At 45.1% G+C, this 14,534-nt stretch overlaps 1 protein-coding gene across 1 annotated transcript in view; it reads left to right on the top strand.

The window, feature by feature from the left end:
- Con (connectin) overlaps nucleotides 1–14,534 on the top strand; it is a 61,311-nt gene that overhangs the window by 37,974 nt on the left and 8,803 nt on the right. The window contains exon 2 of the mRNA XM_069136888.1: nucleotides 3,366–4,407. Coding sequence (XP_068992989.1) covers nucleotides 3,369–4,407 — 1,039 coding nt within the window. The 5' untranslated portion in view covers nucleotides 3,366–3,368. The remainder of the gene's footprint in view (nucleotides 1–3,365; nucleotides 4,408–14,534) is intronic.

Raw genomic sequence — 14,534 nt, 5'->3', positions numbered from 1 at the left:
TGATTCGACAGGCGTCGTTCCGTTGCGTCTACCTGGCATGAACACCCCAACTACACGAGTAGGGCAAAAAAGACGAGCGAAGACACGTCACGAGTAACTCGACTAGTCACGTGACACTTGGCTCTGATCTGATACCCAAGAGGCAATATCTGTCCAGTGACGTCACCCGATCCTTGCAATTCTATCGCTTTCCACTCAGTTACATTGCGCAGGTAAAACTCAACACCAGAGATCAAACCCCGATTCGTGTGCATCCAATGTCCATCGAATTACTTTCATCTCCTCACAGGGTTTGGACTCTGAAATTCAGATCAGTTTCGAGTTCGGAAATAAGTGAAAAAAGTGTAATAACACCGATCCGCAACGCATTTAACACCCGAGGTGAAATATTTTGTATCGGTTATACGTGGTTCGCGATATCGCTCATGCGAGGATCAATTGTTGCCAGGGATTTTTAGCTCGCGAGGGCAAACGTTGTAACGACTATTCCTGCAGTGGTCCGGAAAATTCTCTGAATTTTTTTCTCTCATTCCTTCAGTTTCCAACTGGAACATTTTTGCCGTCCTGTTCTGGTCCGACCGAAAAAAAACCAAATACATTCCGGTAATGGAAAAATATACGGAGAGCTGGAAAATAGAAAGTAAAAGAAGTTGGACAAAAAAATTACATCAGAGAATCCACGGCTTGGTTTTCACTCGCAAATTCTTTACCTCCTCGTGGGTAACGGCTCCTCAACAATGCGTGGGTACGAGCGTACAGCCTGAGGCTCGTTAGCTATGACTAGTTGAAATGGGTTAGACAAACTCGGTTCTAACATTATTTGAAAGGATTTACGAGAAAAGAAGCAACGCGAATGTTGTAAATCAAAAAGATCGTAGGAAACGTGGGCTGATTGCTACACACGGCTGCATCTCGCATCGCTGAGTCATAACCGCGAATCTAAGCTAACTCACAATTCCTTAGATCACTGATCCCGGAAAGAGCATCTTTGAATTATTTGGTTAATGAAAATTTAGGTTCCTTCGCAGCACCGAACTCCAGATAAATCGATCGGAGTATATTTATCGGATTTCTTTGTATGTTATCGTAACACCGCTCTTCGGGATCGTATATCGGCATAACTTGTGCCTATAACGAATACATTTCGACGGATACGTTATTACATGTCTCGTATCCAGCATATATTCCTTCGCAAAACGCTACATTTAACAATTCGACGATTCTCGTTCCGTTCCGTTCCGTTTCGTTTCGTTTCTTTGCGTCCGTTTCTGCGTGTGCGTGTATAGCCGCGGGTCAGACTCGCGTGCTCTCAAGTACGCCCTCGAAAATACCATCCTAAAATACCCCGAACGTATACTCAAAGGTCCTAAGAACCTCGGGCGAAAGAAAGCACTCGAGATGACGGTGATTAGACACTCGCGTGGGCGTCTCTAATTTCCTTCGTAATTTTTTACAACTGTATTACAGCGCAACACTTCTCTTCTGCATCTTCCATTCGAACTCGGGGTTAAAGATCGTTCACAAGTTCCCTGCGATGGCTGGAACGCATATTATCGGTCGCAGAATACAATTTTTTCCGATTTTTACACCCACCCGATGTAAACAGACGCGGACCTAGATCGCACCGCTTTAAGGGTATTAAGTAATAGAGCACGAGCCACTTGACGGAACGGATTTGAGAGAGAGAGAGAGACAGAGGCCACGAGAGCAGACAGCTGAAAATTGTTCCCCTTATCATGTCCGACAGACGCGACCTCGGGGAGAAGACAAGAGCCTAGAACCAGACATGCGGGGTCTAGCCAGGATATATTTAGGGGTATAAGAAGGGTGGTCCCGGGGCCTGGCCTCGGCGCCAGATAAGATTTAAATTGAGAAGAGTTATTCGAGCTAGTTGCTATAAATGGAATGCCGAAACGCATTCCAAGTTGCGTCCTAGGGCTAGTGCCACGGCTCTTCTTCCCTTACGAGGATGTCTTTTGGCCATTCTCTATTCGACGAAGCGAATCGGTTAGGAATTCCTTGGCAGTTGAGGGACCACCTGGGTATTCGAAAACTCCCGTATAGGTGCACGCAGGCACGTTCGAGCTCGCTTCTCATCAATTTGTCTTTAGCCCGGCAGGGTTGGACCTGCGTCTTAGGATCCGAGGGCAACTCCTTCGGGAAGGAGCAGAAAATATACGTCGAGGAACCCGAAGTGAAGAATAGAGTTTTTAAAGCGATAACCTTATACGGAGGAAAGTGAGAGCGGATGCTCGGCTCAGGTGCGTTGGATAAAATTTGGTAAAACACTCCGACGGTAAATTGAAATTGGTAAACTTTCGGGTGTTTATGGTCTGCGCTTCAAAGTTGTACAAAGCGTTGTGCATACAGTCCTGCAGACTGTAAGTGTATATATATATATATATATATATATATTATACATACATGTATGTATACCTACCAAAGCAACGTGACGAGTTATCTCATAATCACCACCTGATCGACCGTATAGGAGAGTACCCCGATGGAATTTCATTTAAAACTTTAGTCAGATGTAAAATGACGGGACCGAATTCCGATAGTTCGAAAACGCGACGAGTTTTTAACCAGATAAATACCGTCACGTCACTCGGAGTTTAAAGGTGATCTGAATTTACACAGATTCTCTGACCCTCGGTGCACGACTATTCGTTTTTTTTTTTCAAATAAAAACGTAAGAAAACACCGCTTCAACTCGAGAGAATCAAAAAGAGATGACAGTAGTGTGGAGGGGGGGGGGGGGGACAACAAAAAAAAAAAATTGAATGCAAAGTTAATGTGTCATCGCGTCTGCAAAGAAGGAGGCGGATGAAAGTTTTCGTAAAAATAAAAGGCAACCTTAAAGTGCAGGCGATGGAGGGATATTATGCAACTTTCCACTTGAGGGAATAATTTTTCAAAGAGCTTATACGTTCACCGCGTCCCAGCTATCAGTCGGATAGCTGGGAGTTTTCTTTGTTTTGCGGAAAGAGGCGCGTCTTTATACCTTGCACGGAAAATCCCGCATTTGTTTTTCCACCCTCAGAGATTCTTCCGGACCATCGAACCCGCGCTAATCTTTTTAAAATTTCTATCGCGACTGCGATTTCTGTGTACAGCTGACTAGCCTGACGGACCAGAGGTTCGTTCTCCTTGCGCATTATCCCAATCACGGTTGCCTTTCGCCCTCCAAGACAAAGAGGACCGCGAAAAAGAGATTACCAAGAAAAACTTTTCGGATAAGGTGTCACGTTGAGACGGAATATTCGCGACGAGCTTTGTTGAAGACGGGGGTATTTTATCCCGATGAAAATCAATGCTTGCGAATGATTACGATTGTCGTTAATTTCTCACTTTTCTCTTTGCAGACAATGAGACTTCCGGCGACGCACGTCGCGTTGTTTCTGATCCTGGTACTGGTGCCGTCCATCTTGACGACGACGTCGCGAACGCGAAGTAAAAAGAAGACGAAAGATGTGAAGCAAAAACCGGTGAACATCTGCGACATCACCGAGCAAGGTTCTCTTATGTTTTGCTACTGCGGTTCAACCCAGTTGGGTCTTACGACGGACGTCAACTGCTGGGTCTTCGGCGCTCTCGAACCCGACTTGCCGATATGGGGTTACTTCGACTCTCAGCCCGAGGTGCGGAAGCTGAAATTCACCCTCAGGCCCGACGGAGTCTTCAATCACATTCCAACGAAGCTGTTGAAGCAATTGAAACACCTCGAGGTTGTCGCGATTCAGTACGCCATGCTGAGCGTCCTCGCCGAGCGAGCGTTCTCGGACATACCGGGACTCGTTGAGATAAATTTGAGCCAGAACAGGATCGTAAACTTGTCGCGGCACGCCTTCGAGAAGATGAATAACCTGACCCACATCAACCTGGACGACAATCGGATCGCTGAGATAAACAGAGACGTCTTCGGAAACCTGCCAAACCTGAAAATGCTCTTTATCAATAAAAACAACCTGACGGTCGTTCACGACCAGGCGTTCAGGCACCTGACATCCCTCGAGGAACTCGAGCTGAGTGGAAATCAAATTTCCGTTGTGACCAGGGAGACGTTTTACGGCTTGAAAAACCTCGTGCGTCTAGATCTGAGAGTCAATCGTTTGGCAATGATCGGCGATAAAACTTTCGCCGAAATGCCCAAGCTCACGGAGATGGATCTCGCCCAAAATCAAATCGAGTATATATCCGAAAAAGCTCTCTACGGAATGACGAATCTCCTCAAGCTCAGGCTCAGCGAGAATAAACTCGTTACCCTTGAACCGGACTTTCTCGTCGGCGCTCCGAACATTTGTCTCCTGGACCTCAGGGACAACGAACTCAAGACGATGACCTTCGACAACATAAAACCTATCGTGACCAACCTCTACAACAGCATCAGCTACTTCTACCTGGAAGGTGAGTTTGCAGGATTCTCTTATACTCTGACTAGAATCCGCTACATACTTGAGGCTTCGAGATGGATCATACATGTACCTGTCAACGTATTGATTTCAATAACCACTGATCGTAGCTTCCACCCAACAGCCAGTTTCTCTCGGGCCATGATGCTAACCCTCAAACACCACACATGGGTTACGGTGAACCATAGTGACATTTTCAAAGAGGCAGCACTCCCGATAGTATTATCCGAGTATTTGCCATGTACCTTGGAAGCTATAGAAGTCATTACTTTTATCCATCGATCTGTTTTTTCTTCATTGTTCGACGCCTCGATAGAAAGAAGAAACATCAAAATCGACGTATTGGATACCGAGATATCTGCGATATCAAAACGCTGGGTTACGCTACGGGTGGCTACGGAAGTGTGGTGTTTGAGGATCGAGTCACGCGGCACATGTCAGCTGCTGAGCCGAATAGCTAGTCAGCCAGAATTAGTTGACCAGAAAATGCCACTCAAAATCAGTATTTACGTCGTCCGCTCGGGAATCGTTGAAAAGGTATGAATGTCTCCATAAAACCAGTGCGCACTGAACAGGGGTTCAAGGGTTGAAATCAAAGGAACCTTGAAAGTTCCATTCGATCAAATTCCAGCTCCAGTGGAAGGAATCGTTTCCTTCAAAATCCGTTCCGAATGGTTTTTCAAAGGATCCATTATTTCTGCGTGGATCCTCGATACCCGCTTCAAAGAACCGCTTTTTCCATCAATCCCCGTTCCATATGTATATACGTGACTGACGTGTTTTCCGAAACGGTAGCGTGCGGTCAGCCCTTGATTTTCCCGCAATTTACAGCAAATAAGTGAAACAAACAAACGTCGGTTGCATCGTACGGCTTATATCAGGGAACGGGTGCTTGAAGCTGATACAGGCGATGACGCAAAAAGACAAAGTCACGTGCAGACGGATAGATCTAACTTGTTAGATCGGGCGTTACGGGCTGCGCACGTTCGCTACCATCAAATATTCCCGGATAAACGAACGTGCGGGCGTTCCACTCGGCATGTACTTCGGGTTAATGTATCGAGTGCATGGGGCACTTGTGTATCATGCACGCGTGACCTTAGCTGCGCTGGATCCAAGTCTGCCCCCTGCGAAAAGGGAAGGGCCAACGAGAGCGAGAGAGAGAGAGAGAGAGAGAAAAAGGGAGAGAGATAGAGAGAAAGATATTATAGACGGGACGAAGAAGGGAGGGAAGGCTTACGCGGATCACCTTAACGAGGCCCCATCCACGTTTTATTACATAGGGGTCGTCTGACATCTGCCTTTATGTACTCTGAGGTCAGGCGGGATACTTTAGGTGGCTTGCATGAGGAGAGCCGCGTCTCTCTTATGGGAATATGAGCCAGACAGGAGGGAAATATAGCGCAAATACCTAATATATCTTTGGCGAAAGTGCCAAACTGGCCTGCTCGCGGGATATTAATCCGAACGGAGAACCGACGCGATGCAACGCAACGCAACGCACGGGGTGGAAGCGTAAAAAGAAATGAGATAAAAAAAACAGAGAAGAACCCCCCACCCTGGGCAGACGGCGAAACGGAGGGGAGGAAATCGTGGATTTCAAACGAAGGGCCCTCCTCCTTGCCGTCCCTCGATATCGTCCCTCCGCTGAGCCCCCGGGTCCTTAACAAGGATCTATTCTATTAGCGGGAGACGTGGGAGAATTTGTCGCTGTAAGGGAGCGGAAAGGACGGGAGATGGAACAGTGGCTGCAGCAGTATTTAGGAGGTAATAGCACCTAGCCGGTACCCATTAACGGGGTACACACCCTTACGGTGGCGAGGGGGGGGGGCATTCGTATGTGTCTTGTAAACACATTGCGGTCCGAAGGGTGCTGCGGATTAACTTTTACTCAGAAATCCTGACTTTCTCCAACGGATCATGATTAGGCTAGATTAAAGGGTTCGCCGACTCTGTTATTTTTCAACAAGAGCGATGCAGGCTAATTTATTATAAAAGAAAAGATTGGATCTTTGCAGGCGTCGAACGTTTTACTGATGGGCTTGAGAGTGTATACTGTGTATTAGAAATAGTTGGAACTACTGGATCCACTCTTTTCGCTTGTAAGCGACCCTCGCCTGCAGGTCGAATTTAAAAGCTCGATTCAATCCGTCTGCGATTGAGTGCAGAATTTGACTTTGAATAGGAACGTTCCTTAATTGGGCCACGCGTACACGTTTTCTGCACAGAGTCCAAATCGAACGGGGAGAATATAACGAACTTGGTGATACTTAGACGCAGTAATTGACCCGCGTTAGAACCGGCGAGAGAATCGCAGATCTCATAGGGAGATTCGAATACGTGCATACTTATATATATATGCATATATGTATGTATGCATGCATGTACAGCTTATTTATAATATAGTCCGTGCGTTGCCTTGGATCGTTCGTTACAAAAGAACGGAACTTGGTGAACTTTGATACTCTAACAGCGGACCAATTTTACGGCTGTTTACGTATCCAAGCCACAATCGTTGAAACAAGTCTTGAAAAAAGTGCGTATCTATCTAGTCGCGATTCGTATACGTGACGCGCGTACATACTTACGTATACCGTGTGTATAGATACGAATTACGAATGGCGCATCGATAAGGCTCGACGACGCACTCCCTGGCATAAATCGCAAAGCCCCCCGACGCTTTTCGACGCCCTTCGACGCCGATTCGCATCGACCACAGCCTCGCCACTCCCCCGAACCAGACTAGACTACTTCTATTTATTTTACTCCTCGTTGCGTATACCAGGCGACGGAGATCACGATCTCGTGCGTGGGAAGGGCGGAGATTTGGGCGAAGAACAGCCGACGGCGGGGTGATTTTATACTTTTTATCCGACTTACGAGTCTTGCTGGGTGATGGAAAGAAAACGAGAAACAAAAAATATCGTGAGACGCTCTGTTTCGGATGCGGGGATTTGAATTGTGGTGAAATATTGATAAACTCTGAAAGGTTTCCTAACGCGGAAAATTTCATATCATATTTATATACAAAGGGACCAACACCCCGGAATTTGAAAAGGTTGACTCTTAACTGTCCATATATATTACATAGGAGCCGATAAAAATTCATAGGCTGTACTGTGTATATATGTGTATATATATAGGTATGTGTCTGTGTGTTATGAAAAACCTGATGTTGACTGCATGAAATCAAATCTGCTCTGCTGTTCCGCACAGCGGCACATACACTGGAAAACGGTGCTGGCAGCGAAAAAATGTTCATTTACAGAGGGAAATGAATTTATATACGCGTCAGAGAACTGATTCGATGAAATTCTCTACACGACGAATTAAATCAACAAACAAAGAAAATTGTGTAACAGTGTTTCGTTTAGGAAGAAACAGAGGGTATGTACATATTATTTCATGCAATGGGACTCTCCCGAGTCTCTGGCATCTCTTTGATTGTTTCAATGATCAGAATTCCAGGGTATATAACCCGAGGCGCATTCTGTACAATAAAAAAATTAAGAAGGAGCGAGAGAGAGAGAGAGAGAGATAGAGTGAGGGAGAGAGAAATAGACAATTGAACAGATATTTCCACGTTCTCCAGATATAACCTAACGGTCGTTAAAACTTTACCGAGACAATAAATTGTAAGAATTAGTAAAACACACCGCGTATGGTCCAAGTCGCGTGGGGGTTATTAGAACAAACATTTGTGTCTCTCGTCTTGGCGTTGACGCATCGTGAAAAATTTCCCACGATGCCTACGCAACAACGCTCGTTTTACGCACGTATGCTTTTATTGCACCCGTAGCTACGTAGCTACGCACGCATCCACCTATAACGTACGTACGTGTATGCACATTGCACACGTTTGCGATACGCGGCGCGGAGTGGAGAACAAGCCGTGACATGTGGCGTGCGAATCACGATTCGCGTGGCCACGGCATTGTTTCGGGTTAAAACAATGAAAAACGCCCGGGAAGGAGAGGATGAAAAAAAAAGAAAGAAAAAAAAGAAAAGAAAAAACGAGAAAAAGGAAAAAGAAACCGCGTTCCACGGACTCAATGGATGACGTCACTAAGCCACGAGTGCAGCTCACCGCAGTGTACAAAATTCCCGGTCACGGACCACCATGGGATCTCTGCTGCACTCGGCGACGACGTCGAGACGCCCAACATCTGCCGAGCTAGACTGCACGCACGCACCGGCAGAAGAGAACCGTTTTTCCGGATTAAAATCCAGCCTCCTCCCTAATCGCTTGTGACCCGACCCAGTCTAAACCAAAATATACACGAATCGGTGTCCGTGTGTTCGTAATTCATGCCCCCCGCGCTACTCTAATACCCTAGATGCTAGAGACTTTTTGAAAAGGGTTAAACCGATCCTCACCACCCAGTTTGCAGTGCACGCGTCCACGCGCGTCTCATTCGACATTTGTCAATGTCCGTCTTCCTCTCGCTTCAGCCTGGTTCACCCATGTGATACGGAATACGTCACGGCCAGTATTCGCACGTATGCGTTATACGTGTATGGCGTGTACGCATATTTACGGGTGAACAATGGCGGGTTGATTCCGAATTCGATGGGGTAGAGTCCGGTTTACAACCCCCCTTACATTCCGTTTTATTATTATTATTATTTTTTTTTTCGTTTTTTCTTTTTCTTTTTTTTTTTTTTTTACTTCTCCTTCTCCCTCCTTACATTGTCGATCCGGCTCGATGTTTTGACTTAATCCTATAACGCGTATTATTCCTGTGTAAATACGCGGCGCAAGGGTCAGGGGAGTGATACACTGCAGGGTCTTGATTGCTGCCGGAGCTGGTTTTCTTTTTGTCTAACTCTATGGGAACTCGTCATTCCATACAGCGCGATGTGCACGCGTTACTGCGATCGCCTGCATTTCGGACTACGAGTTTGCTCGTATCATGTACATGTAGAGGTTAAACGAGACTCGGACGCGATTTGATTCGGCCATTTAGGTGGTATATATAATACACGCATACCTGCATAGTTTTATCCGCTTGACTGCACACCGCGAAAATTTAACCTGGGCGGTAAATCGCGTCGTTTGGATGTTTCGTTTCAATTTTCGTCGATCATTTTCACTCGTTCCCTTCCACGCGGCTGCCGCGGCGACTGCTGATCATCGCTGCACATTTTCTACTAAATCGAGGAAGTCAGAGTGAGAGAAAGAGATAAATACAGAAAGAGAATATGGAAAGCCGGAGCCGAGCGTTCTCGGAAACTGCGAACGAGTTAAACCCGCCTAAAGCCGCGTCAATAAAATCCTGCAAGCTCATATCGTAGAGAGATAGAAAGAGAGAGAGAGAGAAAGAGAGAGTGATAAGGAGAGAGGGAAAATAATCCTCTTCCAACAATCCATTTCGGAATATTATACGATGAGCCTAGTTATATCGTGTATTCGTGCGCCTCCGTACTCAATGTGTGAAACTTAGTCGAGTTTTCCTTCTGCCAACATACCGCGTTGTTATAAAGCACACCGCCTGTATGTTATACATACATGTATGGAAAGTATATTGCTGAACGTAATACAAGCAGAGTAAAGTAACCGCGGGAATGCACCCATACTTTTCTCAAATACATACGTTATATGTACTGCATGCATGTATCATACGTATGAGGCTGCAGAGGATCCGGGATTGTCTATTTTCTTCTTTTTTTTTTTTGCTATCGCACAAAAGTTGGTCGGGGTTTAGTATACGACGTGACGTTAATGAAAGGACTTGTATTTTTCGGAAAAGAATTCTTACGCCGAAGCTGAGGATTTTCCAATTTATTTGTTTCTGTCGTAAATAATGGGATTTACTCGTTGTATCGTGTAACACGTTTACGGGCGTACGGAGTAAGCGAAAAGCTTCTTCTTTCGAGCTTTACGAATATAAAGGGAATGAATGTACTTATACATATAATATGTAGCTACATCAATGAAACGAAAGATTTGGGTAAGGAGAAAAAAATATAACGCGGAGGAAAGAGAATTCGCAAGGGATGTCAAAATATCCGAAACCCAGCCTCCGTTCCTAAGTGAGCTTGTGTAAACGAACGTTCAAAATGTAATAATGAATAAGGATCGAATGGTGTCGAATGATCCGAGGAAGAGATTTTCGTGAATTCACAGCTACGTACATACCACGTCTACGTTATCGCAGACTGTTCCCGATCATTCGGTTATTCTCGGAAAACTTCCTCGGAAAACTCCTGATAAGCGGCAGGTTGTTGAGATACGGCGATAGATATATTCGCCCTGCACTAACTAACGACCCGACAGGACTCGTTGGGAATGAAACACGTCTGTCGACGGAGATACCGCACATAATCCTAGGCTAGCTTCGGGGGAAAACCATTCGAGACTACTCGAAGAGAACGAGTAAACACATATTAATGTACATAAATCACATTGGTACTTGATATAATGGACCGCCCACTGCGTTCCGAGCTGCACAGAGCTCCGGGGCATGCATGTGTGGTGGAGTATAATACGTTTACGGATATGTATATGCAGGCAAGGGTGTAACCAAACACGTTTCATATTTTCTGAGGGGCATTGTTAACGCATTAAACGTACAAACATATCCACCCCCGATATTGTACGTCGTGTGTACCGTTCGGGTGCTTTGAAAACGACGATAATAAATCCCGGACGAAGTTGATAATAGGCCCGATACCGGGCTGCGCGTACACTTACGTAAATATAAAAAAATTTTCGAGAGGAGGAAGGCAATTCGATTGGCGTAACGAGGCGAGAAGGTTGTTGAAATAAGAATTGAGGAAAACATCTGAAGGAAACATGGAAGGGAAGAATATTTGGTATTTCGGTGCCCCGAGTCCCCCGGGATTACGTATCCATGATTATTTCATAAGGGTTGCAGGAATATGAATATGTATATATCAGAATTTATCGCGCCGGATCCGGGCAGCCGAATTATTGTCCTTGCCTCGGTGTGTACGCTGCGCGTTGTACTTGCCAAGAGTTTGCGTTAAAGCCCGAAGTTGAAGTGCTGCCGGCTAATGTCTGGCATAATGAAACCAAAACATCCCCCAGGTTGGCCAATGGGGTCTTAATCATATACCCATATACCTGGGAAGTTTTGGAACCCCGGCGTCTCGGGGCCCCGGGGTAAATTGTTATTATTGCATAACAGGACCCGGACGTTTTGATTTGTTGTCCGGTCGCGCGTCCCTTTGCGTTTGTTTACCCCCCCCCAACCTCGCTCTCTCCGTCCCTTTTCCGTTTGCTTCTCCTCCGTTTAATTAGCACCGGGAGTCCGAAACAACGTAAACGGAAGATAATCGCCCCCAAAAACGTTCCGAAACGCGATTGATCGCCGGAGATGATATCGAGTCGAGCAAACTTAATTCCGCTCATCGAATTTTCGGATCATCATTTTATGTGCCGGGCGTTTGTATCGAGCGTCAAAAGTGCAGCTGCAGCAACGAAGCGATGATCGGACGTTCCGCGGTTAAAAACAATTAATGGACAGCTATTTCTAACGCGAAATCAAATTTTGATTCGCTGTGCACGCGCGATTGCAGATTGAAATAGTTATTCACCCATCGAACGTTGCGAATCGTTTTCAACGTTACGTCGAGGCACGCGTAAAAATTTATTTCTAAAAACTAGTATCGCCGTTTACCCTTGATTATTCGCGTGTCTCGAAGGCTCTGGAAAATGCCGCGGTGTTGCTTAAATAACACGTATCTTATACATTTCGTTTGTGATATAGTTCGATCCGGCGATGATTCACAGCGGTAAATAAACGACCCTTCTTAGCCAATTCGCTAAAAGCACTTTATTAAATTGATAAATATATGAAATATCATAGCCAGCTCGCTTGGGGGAATTGTGCATGGTAGAGCTTCCTGCAAAGCTCGAGGAATCTGTTTGCTCTTCGCTCTGTATAAAATATATATATATATATAATACATTATACACACGTATATATACGTATATGTGTCCGCGCGATCAATCGATTGATTATATAATTATGAAACTTTTGAATTGTCAGCTAACCTTTTCTGCAAATTATTCGTTATACCAACGGCGAAAATCTGGTCGCTCGATAATTACTGAGATAACGAACTACTATTTTTACTCGTTATTTTAATTGATTAATAATTAATGGATCCATTATCCGTCTCGCCGTTAACTGTATACCTACACACAGCCGAAGATACCGCGCAATTAGGGAAATGGGGGACGTACGAGTTACAACTCTGCGCGCTAACATTTAAATCCGCTCGAAAACCTCTTGAATTATAATATCAAATTAGAATGAAAAACGGTGGAAGTAAACAAAGACGAAATTTCCTCGTAAAGAGGAAATCGTTACGGGTGCGGTGGAATACGAGAAAATTTTACAACATTTTAATTTTTTTATCCGCAATATCCGCAATGCGTAGGAAATGCATTGGTTTCGAAAGTTCAATCGCATCTGATTCAACGGTTAAACCTTATAAAAGATGCCTTAAGGCAAAACGATGGTTGAAAACGGGTTTGGAAAATTCTTAACTTTCATATTTTTACATCGAAAAATAAAGGCCGGCTGTAGTTTAACGGTTTGAATAATTTTTATTTTTCCAACTGTTAGCTTTTTCATCATGTATATATATATATATAGCACGTACAAGTTCCGGCGGGAATATTCAAATGATACACCGGCAAATTCAAGCAAGGATTTCATAATTTGCATACGTAGATGGAGAAACGTTGTATTAAGCCAGGCGCCGCAGCAGCAGAAGCGGTAGTTTTTATCAGGAGCTACGTATTTCGATGAAAAATATGGTAAGGGTTATTATTTCGAAAGTTGGCGCGGTTAATTGAGAAATCGATATTTTTTGCGGGCAGGTAGGTGAGTCTGTATTTCTTGCTCGCGTTCCGACGAGGCTCATATTAAATGCAAATAACCCTAAAACACCGCGTTTCGCTTCAAAGTTTATCGTCCAGTACGAAGCGTGCGGTCGTACCGGGCGTATGGTCTTTACAAAACCACGTGGCGAAGGGCGCAGGACATAATTCAAAAGTTAGAGCCTCGGAACCGCAACCTGGACTCTGATATTCTCTGTTACACGGAGGAGCGTTAAGAGCGTGCGGCAAAGGTTGAAAACTTGAACTTTCTACGGGTCGACGAACAGCGTTGCGAATTTGATTTTTCGCCGCGATTTTGCAAAGGAGCCGCCATCGCCGGGCACTTTACAAAAGCCGAGTCTGTCTGCAAGAGTCGCTGGCGGTAGAGCCGCGATCGCAAGAAAGATAATCCCGATTCCGCGAAACGGTATAACTGCATAATGTCATGAAAGACGCGGTTGAAATTGAGCGAACTTGCACGCGCGATTACCGAGTCAACGCTTTCCCTCCATCTCTCCGACTTTTGTAATTAGTAGCAATTTTCTTTTGCCGCGTGGAAAAACTTGCGCGTTTAACGCAGCGTGTAAGTTTCTGCAAAGAAATTTTTTCCGTCTCAACGAGGAGGAGAAAGTTGGATGGCTGGGCAAAGAAAAATGCAGATGCATCTTGCGGGACGAAGAAATGAAGAGACAACGGAGCACTTTGGTCGAGCGATTTACGATGCTGGAAATAAGGGCGGGGGTGAAAATGGGAGATATAACAAACGGAAAAGGAACTCTGCGGAAGCTATTAAATGGCTCGAGAAGCCGGAAGACGAAGCGAAAAGGATGCGACGTTGCTGCCGATAATGCATCGGGAAATTGTTTAAAAATAGAGTCGCTCGGTGTATTCGACTGCCGTGCTGGCGGAAAGTAAAAAAATAAATTAAAAAACAAATAAAACATGTTATCCGTAGATCGAAGAATTGTACGAATGCAAAATTCCTCAGCGATGTGAGAAGGGAACAAAAAAAGCAGGAAAGGCTTTCCTTATACCGGATTTGAATTTACATTTCATGCGGGTTAATCTGATTGAGACATTTGAAACAAAGATGGCGAGTCCCGGATTAAATTGGCAGGGGTCTAACGTCGCCGCGGAAAAGTCTCAAGTCAGCCGAAACCCTGAAATTGGACGTGATACCGCGATACCCGCGTTACGTCGGGGATCGGCCGGATTTTGTATAAACAAAAGTCGAGGCAAAGAGGGTTTCGGTTTCGTCCCTCGGACGC

This window comes from Neodiprion pinetum, chromosome 6 (assembly GCF_021155775.2).
Source record: "Neodiprion pinetum isolate iyNeoPine1 chromosome 6, iyNeoPine1.2, whole genome shotgun sequence".
NCBI lineage: Eukaryota > Metazoa > Arthropoda > Insecta > Hymenoptera > Diprionidae > Neodiprion > Neodiprion pinetum.
Note: the sequence above shows the minus strand (reverse complement) of the source record. Positions and strands in the feature narration are given on the sequence as shown.